Below are 15,218 nucleotides of genomic sequence, written 5' to 3'. Positions count from 1 at the left end.
GCTCAGCATAATACCTGGAGTCTTGTTAAGAGGATTAGGCAAGCCTCGAGCATTTTCTTTCACACAAAGCCAGCCTACATCTACATTAAAATATTTTCTCTGACCTGTCGCGGAGCACTGAAGCGGCTGTTGAACAATAATTGCTTTGACGAGTAGCCTATAGCAGGCGGAGCTGCTTCACATGGCAAATTGATAGGACAAACGAAAGCCATAATTATCTCCAGCCAATGAATGTGGACTCCATTGTTGTTTCTGATCAGAAATGTTTCACACACAAAAATTAGGGAGGACAATACTTTTTTGGTCTGTTTATTAAAACACATTGAAAAGATGAAAAAAAAAAACTAAAACACTTGACAGAATGAAACCCACAACAATGAAAATTATTGTAGACCTACAATTTCCATAAATCTGTTACAACTCTGTTCTTAGACCCAAGCTGAAGTCTTTGCTGTTTGCCACTGTCTTTTACTAAGTTTGGTTCATTTCTTCTGCTGCACCTATTATCTATTTTTAACGGTTATATTTGAGCTTGTTCTCATTTTCTCTTAACTCTTTAATAACATTTTAATTATATTCAAATGTCCTTTTATAATGGAGTTCTTTCCTTTGCACATTGTCTTAATGCTCTTAATGTTTTGTGTAGCTGAACAAAAAATATTCCAGGTGGCTTTTTTTCACATCAGCACACAGTGAATAGAAAGTACAAAAAAATTAAAAAGAGAAAAGAAAATCTACCAACCAAACAAACGATACAAAAATTTAATTAAAAGAACTTCTAAATGGTGTTGGAAGGGGTGGTTCTTACTGTAAAACCTTCTGGAGGTATATTGGGCCTAATTCAAGAAAACCTCTGTGAAAGGTGGTGTGTTGTTGATAACCATATAGGTCTCACCAAGCATTCCCCTTGTCCAACATCTGACCCAGGGGTTTGCACATGGGTTTACATAATAAAAAGCACTAAAAGGAAAGAAATATCACATCCTGTGAACTGGTCAAATCAAAGCAGGATCTATTCTGCTTCATCAAATATCAGAACAACCTTGGTTTGAACAACACATTAGTTACAAACACTCCCCACATGACTGTGGGACACGAGTAATGTGTCCCGAATCCCGCAGCAATGTAACATTAAGTAACGTAAAGTAATGGGCCAGTGCATGGACAGGGTCATCTGGTCAGATGACAGGCTGAAGAAGGCTTAATGGTGTCAAACATTGGGTAAAACATAGGGTAGTGTGTTAACTATTATATCCACCACCGAGGCATGCTGAAATACTTTGTTGCAATAAAACCTTCAAACAAACAAACAAACAAAAGTAATCAATGAACACAAATAAATATAAACATGCTAAAAAAGTACAAACAAAATCAACACAATTGTAATCAAAGTGAAGTACTTATGAGTCAGTTGCACAATTCCCAACTGAGTCAATCGATACTTTAAAAAAAGAACACCACCACACATCTGTTCACAGTTTCAGATTTCATGACCTACAGTATGTCACACATTTGCACTTTCAAATGTTTTGAGGGTCAACCTGTAATTTCAAAGATTCTGGTAAATTCAAGTCTGTGGAATAGTTATCAATGAATCTTCATCTTCCAAAAAAAAATCAAGTATAGTATGTATAGAGTAGACTAATGAATCAAACTGCTCCTTCAGTTAGTATACGCACAGTTTCTTATCCTTTTCACCTTTACTCCCTTAAAATGCATGCAATTATTGTTGCACTCACTTTGTCAAACAAACTCTTTCATCTACTGTTCAGGTCAATTTCAACGCATTCCATTTTCCCCACAGGTCATTTCGTACATCTGGTTTTTAAGCCACCAGGATATGCTGTTGGGCCTTTCTAATATAATTAAACATTTAGTTTTATTATATTTTGATTCCAATGTACTTTTACACACATTTTTATTTTGACGTTGTATTTGATTTGATTTGTAACTTTGTTTTGATAAGTGCTCTACAATAGTTGTTAATTCTATAATCCGACTTAGTCTCGTTGCTTTACTGGGTAAGCTCCCAGGGGCTCAGTGGAAGAAATCAAATTATGTTTCTCATCTTTAAGTTTCATTATCAGTTGAATTTCTACCTGTATTCCCGTCTCTGCTATAATCTTACTGTGTAAATAAACTAAATAAATGCTGCCTAATTCCCTCAGGATTTGCAATGATTTAATTTTAAACACCTAATGAGTTGGTTTTAGTGAAAGGTAAGTGAAAGGGAAGTGTTCTTGAAATGTCGTCTTGTTTGTCCCTGAGAATTAATTTACCTGGTAAGTTTAATCTATTCCTCTACACTGTCAAATGAATGCGGAACACTTGACTTGATTTAAACTATTCCTATTTGTAGGTGGGGTCCGGTTCTTCCTAAGTCTGAAATATATATGTCCCCTATCTAATGCCCCCTGCCTCAAAATGTTCCCCACGTCCATTTGCAGGTGAAGGTCAAGGAACGTGAAACCACCTCAAAACTATGTTGAGAAATCATTCACTTTCACTCTCCATCTTTCGCCTGTATGAGAATCAACCTGCTTGACCGCCTGGTTGCAATAACGTTGCTAAGTTCGATTTCCTTCATCATAGAACAAATGTTTGAGGGCCTCTTATTCTATGATTGAGTCTTTTTGATGCATCACTTATAGAACAATTATAGTGCGAGGTGAAGATATCTCTGTAGATTTTTTGCAGAGTGGAGACGTGAGACATGAAGGGAGTTTAATTCAAACTTGGGCCCTCACAAGGAGCATACAGTAAGGTCAAAACTCAAAACTGGATGAGCTATGATTTGATGAAACATTCAAAGAACAGGTAGAATATTGACTGAAGGGAGCCTTTAAAAGTGTGCTAATATGCACTTTGGTCTGAAAAGCTTGAGCGACACTGAAGTTGTGAAACATTCATCATAGTAATTACTACAATTTACCTTGGATTAACGAATATTTCTCTTCCCCTGGCCTCCACACACACATGTAAAGCGACTTTGAGTATTTAGAAAAGCGCTATATAAATTCCAGGTATTATTATTGAATACCGCTACACCAATATAACAATGTGGTGGTGGGTACTTAGAGCAGTGGCTCTCAATAAGTAGGTGGGGACCCCAAGAGCTGCAAGGTGTCTCCCCCACAGGGTCAGGGATGAAAAACTACTTCAATACAGCAATAATGGGTTATTTAAGAGAGAGAGGCCTGACTTAATTATCAACCAAACCAGCCGAAAATAATATGTTGACAGGTACTCCATTATGTGGTCTGTGTGCATGTGTATGGAGAGGAGAGAAGGCATCCAGCAGTGACCAAAGAAAGAAAGGATGATATAAATTTTTAGGTAGGGAGGATAGTTTACGCTGCATGACTAGGTTTATTCTTTAGTTGGTTTTCCTCTTCCTCGAGCGGAAGCGTCTCCTCCTCTGCTTGTAGAGGTGCCGGAAGTTGATGAAGAGGCCTGCAAAGGACAAAGAGGAAAAAAAAGGAAAACACTTAAGTTCATTTCCTTTTACAATCGTGTTTCTCTCAATGCGAGTTAATTTATTTGGTCTCTAAGCTCACAAACAAGGGATTCTGTGTGACTAAGAAGTACCCTAATCTTCCCGTCGTTCTGCAAGTCCTTCAACCCTACAGTACCAACCCATGCTTAAAGACATTTTATTTTCGTATTATTTGAAGGCATTTAACCGCCCTATTCTGGAGCACTTTTCCCCCCCTCTAAACCACGTTAAATCCGGATAATGGAGCTGCGCCGCCCCAATAGGTTATTCTAGCACCTGCTCTACCCGTCACCATTATGCCGACGCCGTTATTTGCGCGTGGAGGTGTGCCCGTGGGCGTGTTGTTGCTATATCCCCCACATTGCCATTCTGCAGACACACATGGGTACGGCTTGGGGGGGGGGGATAGTGGAATCTAATACCACCCGCCGGTTTCTAAAAGCACCCGCCAAGTGCACACAGACACTACAATGGCTTTGTGCGTTGGACCATGAGCCGTGTTGCCAGCCTTGGCGAGAAATAAGCAACCGCAGGTCTATGAAAACAAAAAGAAGCAACTATAAGGCCACATGAGCACTTCAAACTACTAACTAGAGCTTTCATATCCCCTAAATATTTCAGCCCGGCTCGACTAATAATTGACAAATTAGGCCCAGCCCAGCCTGTCAGTCATTTTTCTAAAGAAGCCTTAATTCTCATTAAATCGTGGTAATTCGTTAAGAACAGGAGTCATTCTACCCTATTCCAACAGTCTATATTTGATTTAAAAAACAGCTTGGAGCAAATAGGGCTATATAAATATATACACTGCACCATAACCATTTTACAAATGATTATGGTTATTCTATGAAATATATGTTTCATAGAATAACCGTAATCATTTTTGCGATGGAGAAATCACATCCAATGTTACCTTCTACTGCCCGCTGCCTGTGCTCTCATTTGAAGAAATAATCCAACATTTACTTTGAGGTGAAAAAGACATGAAGAAAGCTCAATAGTCGGAAGATCCATTCTATATGTCATGTTATGGTTTAAACTTTAAAGGGGGCTCTCTCTGCTGCTGCCGTCATGACAAGACAGCTGATTGATTTGACCTACTTTTGCGTTGCGCTGCCCTGTTGATTAATTATTTGGCATCAGCTGTGTAAGAATATATAAATATTTTAAATGGCTTTCATATACTATTCCGGATCTGACTAATATGACAAGCTTATTGTGAACACAATAGGCTACAAATTAATATAAAAATGTATTTGGATAAAATAAAATAAAAAGAAGGAAAACAAGGCCAATGCGGCTTATAATAATCAGACCAGGCAACAGTGCAGACAGGGAAATAGGCTAGAGCATATATTGGATCGGGGATGACGGCTAGCGCAGTCTTCTCTTAAAGGCAATGACTTCTGGCACGGTGATTGGTTTTATCATTGTAACGCCCAAACCACACCTATGCATAATGTAAGGGGTAGCTCAGGTGTTTGGCGGGTGAGAGGGGTGCCACAGAATACCAAAATTTGCGGGGAAACGCCTCTTGCCTAGTCCGAAATCCGTAATTAGTGGTTTGTTCAAATCTCACACAGAATAGGGCCCTTAGTACTTAACACATGGTGCAGAGAGAGACAGTGAAAGACAGAATAGAGAGAGGGAAAGGAATGTGACAAAGGTCCTGTGCCTGTTACAAACCCAGAACGATATGATTATGTGGCAATGTTGATTTCGTCGACTAAAACTATGACGAAAAACGTTCGTCGACTACCTTTTTTCACTGAAGAAAACGAAATAAAAAACGAAATAAAAACTAGTCTATGATGACTAAAACTAAGACTAAATATATTGACAATTCCGTCAACAAATAAAAACTAGTCTAAAATGTCAGTGAGGGACGAGTGGAGAAGAGATCCAGTAGAACTAAAAGACAAGTCATTTTATGTTTGGTTGCGCTCGGGTGTTGCGCTCTGAAAATAGCAGATCTACAATCTCGTTGTGAGCATGTAGATCGGCTATTTTCAGCATGCAACCAAGTGTAAAATCAGCCATTACGACACCATCAAGGCACCGCCAACATACATTTTAGTAACTGTAGATTTAGTCGACTAAAATGTTATATTTAGTCGACTAAAACTAGACAAAAACTAAAAAAAATCATACGACTAAAATATGACTAAAACTAAATGGAATTTTATTGAAAAGACTATGACTAAAACTAAATCAAAATTTGCTGTCAAAATCAACACCGTTATGTGGTACGCATATTAACTGGTTGAGGGTGCAATCCGAAACATTATTTACAACCTTACTTTGTGACAGCAGGTGAGAGTCAAACAGAAGAGAGAAGAAGTTAAGTATGTGATTGGCATGCAAGTATTGTTATCTCACCCAGAAACATGATGACCAGGTAGACCTGCAGGCTGTAGGAGAAGCTCAATGACTTGCCCAGGACCTCAGGGAGCGGGAGGCTGTACAGGCGCGTCTCATCAAAGATGGGCAGGGACTGGATTAAAGCCACCGCTAACGAGACACACAAAAAGGACCAATAAGTCTGCATACTGTACAGCATTGGTTCTCAAAGTGGGGTCCGGGGACCCCCAGGGGTCCTTGGGGGGGTTCCAGGGGGTCCCCAGCAAAATGTGTTAATATATAGCATCACAATAATTTTAACCACTTTAACCTTTTATACTTTGGCTATTCAAAAATAGCAGATATACAAGCTCAGAGTGCCGCGCTATGAGCTTGTAGATCTGCTATTTTTGAAAAACCCGTGAAAATTTGTGCAAACCTTTGAATATTATATTTTTTAAAGCGAACATTTGAAACTCAAATCATTGCTCCTGGGGGTCCCTGGAACAAAATATTTTCCAGGGGGGTCCACGGCCAAATACATATCATTTTGGGGGTCCTTCACATGAAAAAGTTTGAGAACCACTGCTGTACAGCAGCCGGGGGGGAAACGTGTTCCCATGCAAGGGATGTTCTACTGATTTGTTTTGATACGAGAATATCTTTGGCTGCCACATGAATCCTATTAGTCTATTAAATAAAAATGTACCAATACATACTAAACTAACTGTAATAGACGTATCAGCTGAGTAGAACGTTATTAGTATCCTTTGAAGATAAGCCATGAGAGGCAGGCTGTATTTTAAGAATATTTGTGAAACGTCACGCAATTGTTCAGTTCCTGACGGCCTCACTGTCATAGCAAAAATAACAGTAAAGAACACAGACCCTCCCATGTAGTATTGCAATTATACAATGGTTACCAACTAAGAAGGTAAACGTGTTTAAAGTACCGTAGCTCCTTAGTTACACATTGAAGATTCTAAAAGTCTTGCAAAGCACAGCTAGACGGATCGGCGTCTCCGTTACTATGGGAATGTTTCGTTTGTATTGATACTTACAAATTATAGCATAATTGGCCTTTACTACCCGCTTTATAATTATTATTATTTTTACAAATAACTGAGTGCAAAGGTTTTTCTCAACACAAGTTGTTCTTTAGTTCACCTGACAACATTCCAAACTATGTACGTTTACATAGTTACGGTTACGGTCATTCATCTACCATGACCTTTAATTTTGTTTTTTAAACATCCTATATTTATCATTCTTTTCTTCTTTGAGTACAAATACCCATCTCCTCACAGACTCTTATGTACTATAACTATTCAACTTTATGACTTTTTACATTTATAAATACTGGACTTTCTTTTCCTCATTGTATGCCCACACATACTTTGCCAACCGAATTCATTCTGACATTTGAGCAGTAAAACTATGAAACAAATAGATTTTCATGTTTCCATAGATTAAAAAAACTATGTGTGGGGTAATGTAGTAGTTTTAAATTAACCTGCAACAGCTAATTGACCATACAATAGCTCACCTTCTGCTATTACCCCCAGTGGGTACAGAGGGATCCAGATAGTGTATCTCAGCCAAGTTAATAGCTTCCAATCTGTGTCAATGCAGGCCAGCATATAAAATGGATACCTGAGGAAGAAAAGGAAGGAGTTAACATACAGTAGGATCTGCAGTCTGTTTGTCACACAAACAGATCAACAGTTAATGATGAGTTAATGATACAACTTTTAAAAATACTTGACAATTAGTTTTGATCATGTGTCTACGCAGGGCAAAATCTGCTGTGTTCATTTAACTCTGAGTGTAAATTTAACTCTGAGAGTGTAAATTTAACACTGAGAGTGTAAACATTCAATCATAAGGGTTGAATTTTACACTCTCACTGTTAAACTAACTCTGAAAATGTTGCTGTATGTTAAATTATCATTACATATTGGTTCTTCTGCGATTTAATACATATAAAGATGAGGGAAATCTAAAACACAGTGGTTCTGAATATATGTTTATAGTTGAGCAGTGTCTGTCAGTATCTCTTTGCAAATCTGTCCTTCATAGGGCACAGAAGCAGCTCAACTGCTATATGCACAACTCTAGGTTGCCTTGTATATATTTCTGTCCCATTGCTGCTTGTAAAGCACACTGAGATACATCTCATGACAGCATTTATGGAAATTATACAGTATCATTACCTAAAGATCTCAATGGTGCTCCACAGGTAGAACACAAAGAACACCACTGGCTTGGTCTGCATCTGCTCCAGGCTGCCAAAGATGACAAACAGAATGACATTCCTTCCTGCCACCTGGCACAATACAAACAGACACATAATAAAGATGTTAAATAATGGACCTTGTTGAGAGATCAGCGTTGTGGTTTTGTCAATAGCTTCTCATAGCCAAATAGATGCTGAGAAAGCACAATGAAAGATATTTGAGGTCCTTGCAGTTGATGTGGGCTTCTTTGTCAGCTTGGTGTTGAATTCTGTTATTCAAAACAAATAAAACTTAATTCATGAAAAATGAAACTAATCACATTTCACATTTAAATCACACGAAACCTAGCATCCATTTTCTGGGGAAAAAAATAGCTCACATGCTGTGAGCTTGTAGATCGACGGACCAAGCGGGCCAAGTATAGAGTCCTGGGGAACCCTGGTCAATAAGTACAGTATATAGCGTTTAAATGGTTAAAATGCATTACCGGTACATCAAAACCACTTGAACTGAGGTCTCTTGGTGCGTGGCTGATACTGCAGTGGACAAAATGTAGCGTGATGAGCATCTTCCTCTTACCACAGCGCTCCGCATTCTATAATATGGTCAGAGAACCACAAGCAACTGTTTTCCAAAATGTTCCCATTTAATATTTTCTTGTCACTGCTGACATCTACTGGTTGGTCTTTGGACTGGTTGGTCCTAGGGATGGTATTGAAACCACATGCCTGGTCCGACATACACAAGGAACACACGGAATGGCACTTGTGTTCCAGTGAGGACACTAGGAACATCTGGGCACCTCAATGTAAAATTGTCTACTTTGTCCAAAATGTATGTATGTAAATGATGTGAACACGCACGGTACATAATTATCAGTTAATTTTTATCTTAATTTTATCCTTCAACTTCTTGTTTATGCCCCAAAATGACTGGATATACAGGTTTTGTAGCAAATATTAGACCTTAATTGTCGAATGTTTACATGTTCTAATCATGTACTTTACTTAAAAATATTTTCCAAATATATATATTTTTAACATTTTGGTTTAAAAAGTTGCCAATTTAACACCGAGGTGGCCACTCTTCCTTGGTTCCCACCCATCCTGTTACCGGAGGATGCAGCTGATAGGAACTCTGACCAACCTGTAGGGGTCGCTAGCGTGATAATGAAATAAATGAATGCCCTTCCTGCCCACTGTGCCCAGCTTCCCTCAAGCAAACATGACCAGTTGTGCTCTATGGGTGACAAGCAAAGCACCGCAGAGGATTCACCTGATAAGCAATTAGCTTCTTTTCTCCTACGTACCTCTGAGGGCGGGGGGGGGGGGTTGTTCTTTTAACCTTTACTAAACTGAACAAAATACTACTACTATACTAAATCACACAAATTCTGGTCATTGTTCCTGTTATTTTCTCCTCTTTTTTTAAATGAATGTTCTGGTCTTATTCTACAGATGAGAAAAGTCACTTTTTCATACACATCTTCTCCAATATAAAAACTAGGCATGAGAACATCTATTTTTAAATAATGTACTGCTGCTGATGTACTAAAACAGAATATGAAGTGAGCAGAGAAATAGAAAAATATGGAGGCAGTTATCACACAGACAGACATACATACATACATGCACACACACACACACACGTGCATGTACACTGTACATGCACACTAACCGTTCACCCACACACAACTCAAATTCTATTCTACAAGCAATTCCTGCAGAAATAATGTGCTGGCTAACAGTAACAGTAACTACAAGAGTACACAAATGTACATTTGTACACTCTCAAGAGTGAAATTACCACTCAGGATTTTGCTCCTCCTACCTCCAATTGCCCCACATCAAGACAGATACAAACACAATAGACATTCTCCTTTTACCATGACAACTTCTCCAGGAATGGCAGCTTTTGGCCAAATAATGCCGGCAAGTTGTAATTAATTACTCTTAAAGGTAGGGTAAGTGATATTTTTTGGTTAAAACAAAAAGTATTTTGTTAAAAGGTTAAAGCACTATATTCTGATAGTAATCATTGCTATAGAGTGTTTGTTCAGTAACAGGAGTCTCCCCGTCTCTCCAGCTCTTTAATAAACAGAAAATACATTTTCCGGTAGGTGTCAGAATCTCAGCCAATCAGGAGAAAGTACCAATTTTTAAGCTTCATTTTTATAGTGTTCCAGTTCCAATTTTGCCTGCTCATTTCTTAGTGTCATCACTTCCAATTTCACTTGTTTAATCTATATCCTGATTGAGTTCTCTATCCTGATTGGATAAAATTGGAAATGAAACTGAAACTGAAACTAAAATGAATTTTCTGTTTTATAAAGAGCTGGAGAGACAAGGAGACTCCTAATACTGAACAAACACTCTATAGCAATGAGTACTATCAAAATATAGAGCTATTAAACACTTATTTTAACCAAAGAAAATCACTTACCCTACCTTTAATTATGTCATTAACCCATTAATACCTGAAGCCGATTCTACAAATGTCTTCTAAATCCCAACAGTATTCTGAAAAACGTATGTTTCTATATCAGTGGTTCTCAAACTATTTCATGTCAAGGACCCCCAAAATGATATGTATTTGGCCGCCGACCCCCAACTCAAAATAATTTGTTCCAGGGACCCCCAGAAGCAAAGATTTGAGTTAAAAGTGTTCGCTTTAAAAGAATATAAATGAAAGATTTGCACACATTTTTACGATTTTTCTAAAATAGCAGATCTACAAGCTCGTAGCGCGGCACTCGGTGCCGCGCTATGAGCTTGTATATCTGCTATTTTTGAATAGCCAAAGTGTAAAATAATGCTTTTTAGGTAAAAGATTACACAGGTGCGTTCCAGGGTTAAGATGTACAGTAAGCATTACCTGTATCATAGCTGGAAAGAATCCCGTCTTAACCAGCCCCAACAAGGGGTTAATGACTTCGATAATAGCCATCATCTGACAGAAGTACATCACGTCAGCAGTTGAGTGGAATGTGTCATAGAACGAATCTACGGAGGAAAGAAGGAAAAAAAGGGGAGGGGGGGTGAGATGTTTCAATGGAAGCCAGCTACATGAAGCTACAAAACTGACGCGCGACACTTGTCACAGTGTGACGTGCTCCAAACTTCTTTTTTTAGCATTCCAATGACGCAGTGACGCATCAATCAATGTTTTTCTTTAACCATTTCCCCTCACCTTCTCTCTCTCCCCACAAGTCCTGCTCTGTTCCGTAAAGGGAAGAAACACTCCTTCTTGCCGTTAACCAGTTCCTAGTACTATTTAACACTACCCTTTTCATTTATAGTGTGGCTTGAGCAATACTTCAACTGCGACTCTCTGCCACGCTTGGTAGCTTTTGTCACCACTAGCATGTTGTATTAATCTGTTTTTATATTATGTATTTTCTTTATTTATTGGGCATCCCCATCCAAGTATGTTCTGTCTTTCTTGGACTGCATCAACAGAACATCCCTGAAGAGACAATTACGTTAATCTGATCAAATATAGGCCTGCAACAGTACTGACCCAAAAAAAACGTGGTTTTTACTCACCATGGCCTAATACGAAAAGACGAACCGTCATGTTGACAAAGACCCATGAAAACCCAAGGAACTGCACCAGGTTGTACATGAATAAATATCCTTTCTTCAAACCAAGGTAGGCTGGGAAAACAAACAAATAGATCAAGCTATTAAAAGCAAACATAACTCCAGAAATAGATTGTTCCAAAATGAATGCAAAAATTTGAAGAAAGCAGCACATTATTAATAGGCTTAGTGCTCCAATCACAAACGTCCATCTGTGAGATCTTCTAGTGTTCTCGGCCACAGAGCTCGAGATCTACTTACGGTCTTTACGGATTCTTGATTCCACGTGTATCTTGCTTATCGTCTCCTCCTGAAAAAGGAAACCCTGCATCATCATGTAACAATCACACTCTGCATACCACTTACAATTATTTTTAGATTTTAGAGGTTAGAGAGGCTTCTACAAAAACCCAAGACATGCCTTCCATCTTCCTGACCCAGAGTTTTTCACCTACTGTACCTTGGCCTGAGAAAGCTCCATTTCGGCGTCGGACTCGTCCAGCCAGCGGTCGAAGTCTGGGCCCAGAAACAGTGGCTTCCTCTCCTGCAGCGTGAGCCGGTGCCACCAGCGTTCATCCTGCTTCTTTATCTTGATGTTCACCTGACGCTCTGTGGACTTAACCTTAACCTGGGGCACAACCATGATGGACAGATGCACACAACGGTATAATGTTGTGATCTGATGTAGGGCTGTCACGATTACAAATTTAAGTTGACGATGAATTGTCACACAAATAATTGCGTTCAATGATTTAATTGTGCTTTTGGCGTTGAACATTGGAACATATGAATGCAGTTTTTTTTTTATATTTGCCATTTAGGCTTTGTAATAAAAAATTCCACAGGGAAGATATGACAAATAACGTAATACATATGCAAATAAATTGACATATTTAATAATTTTATGCATGTAAAAAAAAGCAGAAATAGCTGATCTACTGTAAGCTTGCAGATCTGCTATTTCAGCTTTTTTTTATATTCTGAAATGCGTGAAAATACATCAACATGGAAACGATTATGACGATTATGCAAAAATAATTGCGATTAGACGATTATGCAATAATTGTGACAGGCCTAAACTGATGTACACTTATAGCCTGATTTATACTTATAGCCTGATTTATACTTATAGCCGGATTTATACTCTCCAAGTTCACAACACAAGAAATGACCCGAAGCACAGTTCACTGTAGGGCACATTTGTTGTACTGATTACACTGTTGACATTGTAACGATATCAGGGTGTTCTGTGATATCAAAACGATACTGTGATGGTGTGTATTTTGCTCACGTATATTTGCCTAAGGTTGGGGCAGGATACTGTAATAACACGGTGACTGTTTTTTGTTGTTCCGTATAGTACTGTAGGCTATTGTATAGGCTATAGGGTGTAGCCTATACGGTTATACCGTCTGCTTACGTATTTGCCTTTGCATAGGGCGGGATACTGTAATGACACTGACACTGTATGTTTTTTGTTCTGCATAGTGTTCATTATTGATGGTGCTTTTTGAGATGTTATTCTTCCTCTGACTCCTACTTTTTTCTTTTTTTTCTATTGCTACCCTTGCTGTATCTTACAGTACTTCTCTTACTCTGCATCTGTACGTACTACGTTGACCTGTTGTGCTGCCTCTGGCGACTGAATTCCCCCCAAGGGCCACAGGATCAATAAAGGTCTAATACTATCTATCTACAAACATGCATGCACACACGTGAAGGGTTGCCAGGTCTGCTTATTATAATTTCCCCGCAAGATTTTATTTGAAAAAAGCCGATCTACAAGCTCACAACGCGTCGCATCGCGACGCGTTGTGAGCTTGTAGATCTGCTATTTTCAAATAGCTGATGTATATGTTAAAGTGCTCATGTAGCCCATAGTCGCTTCTTTTGGGCTGGTTTTCCTAGACCTCGTTGCTTGCTTCTCTCACAGAATCTGGCAACACTGCAAACGTGCTGACCACCCACTCACACAATTATGAAGTTAAATATGTATGCCTATTGTATTGCCTAGGTATGCCTAGAAAAGGGTGCAAACTTCCACCTATATACAAAATTAATAATACCAACTCAATCAATAAGAAATACCTCAGGCCATACTGGCTCCAGGAAGTCCAAACTGAATTCATATTCATTGTCTCCTTTAGCTCCATGGCCCTGGGCTGAGAAACAAAATCAATACTCATCATCAATACACTATACAGTATAATGGCTGCCTAATGCATAGTGTGCCAAGTGATCTTTCAGCTTAAGTATTTAGTACTTAGCAACTACTTAAAATACCAACCTTTGAACTGAATAGTGTTGTCTTTCATGCTGATGTCAAGATCCTGGAATACATCAAACAGTCATCACAAGTCAAATACCAAACACTGACAAACTTTTACCAACCTCTTATAAAGGAACATGCTATTCCTTATGAGCATATTATAATGGTGAATGGTCAGTATATAAATGTCAATTTTCCACTCAGCAAAATCACCAGTAGGAGAATAGACTATACTACTATTTTCTGTCACTAATTATGCAGAGCTAAACATGATACAACACTACCATGGTTGGCAAGCCATGCATTTTTTATGGAGCATTTGTACGACATATGTGGAATGAGACTGAAGGAGTGGCTGAAACTGAGTGGAAACACAGAGAAAATGAATAATAGGCTAATATTCTATCTATGCAACATTGTAATGGAACAATTATTAACTAGAGGATTCATTACACACATCTATCTATCTATGTATATATATATATATACACACACATCCTCCAGTTAATAATTATTCCATTACAATGTTGCATAGGCTATAATTATTATTATATTAGCCAGGATCTGATCATGAATCAGTCTTTCTTGCAGTAGCTCTGTGCAGGCTACAGAGCTGAAAGCGCAAGGGTCGCTTGTGAAAAAGAACAGATCTACAAGCTAACAACGCGTCTCGTCCCAGGGGTTTGTTAGCTTGTAGATCTGATCTTTTTGGTAAGCATAATAAAGGCAGCAGCCTCAGCCTGTCAACCAACGTCAGCGCATCCTACATCCTACATCCCCTACCTTAGCATCGCAGAGTTCAACGCGTAGAAAGATCTCCCCGTGTCGCTGTGCCCAGTACACGTGAGGTGTGAGAGTCTGCATTGTGACCATCTTTCCGGCGAATTCACAACATGCCAGCTGGCTAAAATTTTGACTAAAATGAAGGACAACAACAGAAGTCCTTTCGCGTTTATTTTGAACAGCTGACACAAAGGAGGAGAGCGAACATGATGCTACTACAAAATAATGGTAAACACTTCCGGTAGAATATCGTTATCGGCCTTCAAAATAAATACCTCATTCATGAATTTCTAGATAATAGGCATAGGGGGAAATACCGTATTATAGCCTTCATTTTCTTGAACAACTATGTATTTTTCTGTTCTTGTGAAATCATTTAAATTCAGAAAACCAGTGAAATAAATTGGGTAGAAATACTAAAAAGTTGTGAAAATGTGTACAAATACTTAAAAGTTGTTATGAGTAAAAATTACTTAAAAGTGCATAAAATTAGTAAAAATACTAAAACGTAT

General features: G+C 38.6%; 2 protein-coding genes across 4 annotated transcripts in view; one reads left to right on the top strand and one right to left on the bottom strand.

The window, feature by feature from the left end:
- Positions 1–15,218, top strand: part of LOC308091305 (C-myc promoter-binding protein-like) — a 296,959-nt gene that overhangs the window by 101,366 nt on the left and 180,375 nt on the right. The window lies entirely within an intron of this gene.
- Positions 305–14,884, bottom strand: LOC308091337 (very-long-chain (3R)-3-hydroxyacyl-CoA dehydratase-like). 2 transcript variants are annotated; one of them, XM_080436871.1, is made up of 11 exons: positions 14,707–14,884; positions 13,942–13,984; positions 13,743–13,816; positions 12,115–12,282; positions 11,916–11,964; positions 11,619–11,729; positions 10,948–11,075; positions 8,050–8,162; positions 7,383–7,489; positions 5,876–6,007; positions 305–3,453 (listed from the first exon to the last, which is right to left on the bottom strand). In XM_080436871.1, the coding sequence occupies exons 1-11, from the start codon at positions 14,794–14,796 to the stop codon at positions 3,377–3,379; spliced, it is 1,092 nt and encodes a 363-aa protein (XP_080292997.1). In that variant the 5' UTR covers positions 14,797–14,884; the 3' UTR covers positions 305–3,376. The 2 variants fall into 2 exon arrangements, with proteins under 2 accessions (XP_080292997.1, XP_080292998.1); XM_080436872.1 differs by having other exon boundaries at positions 11,916–11,961.

Source organism: Gymnoscopelus braueri (assembly GCF_963280865.1).
Source record: "Gymnoscopelus braueri genome assembly, chromosome: 1".
In the NCBI taxonomy this organism is placed as follows: Eukaryota; Metazoa; Chordata; class Actinopteri; order Myctophiformes; family Myctophidae; genus Gymnoscopelus; species Gymnoscopelus braueri.
Note: the sequence above shows the minus strand (reverse complement) of the source record. Positions and strands in the feature narration are given on the sequence as shown.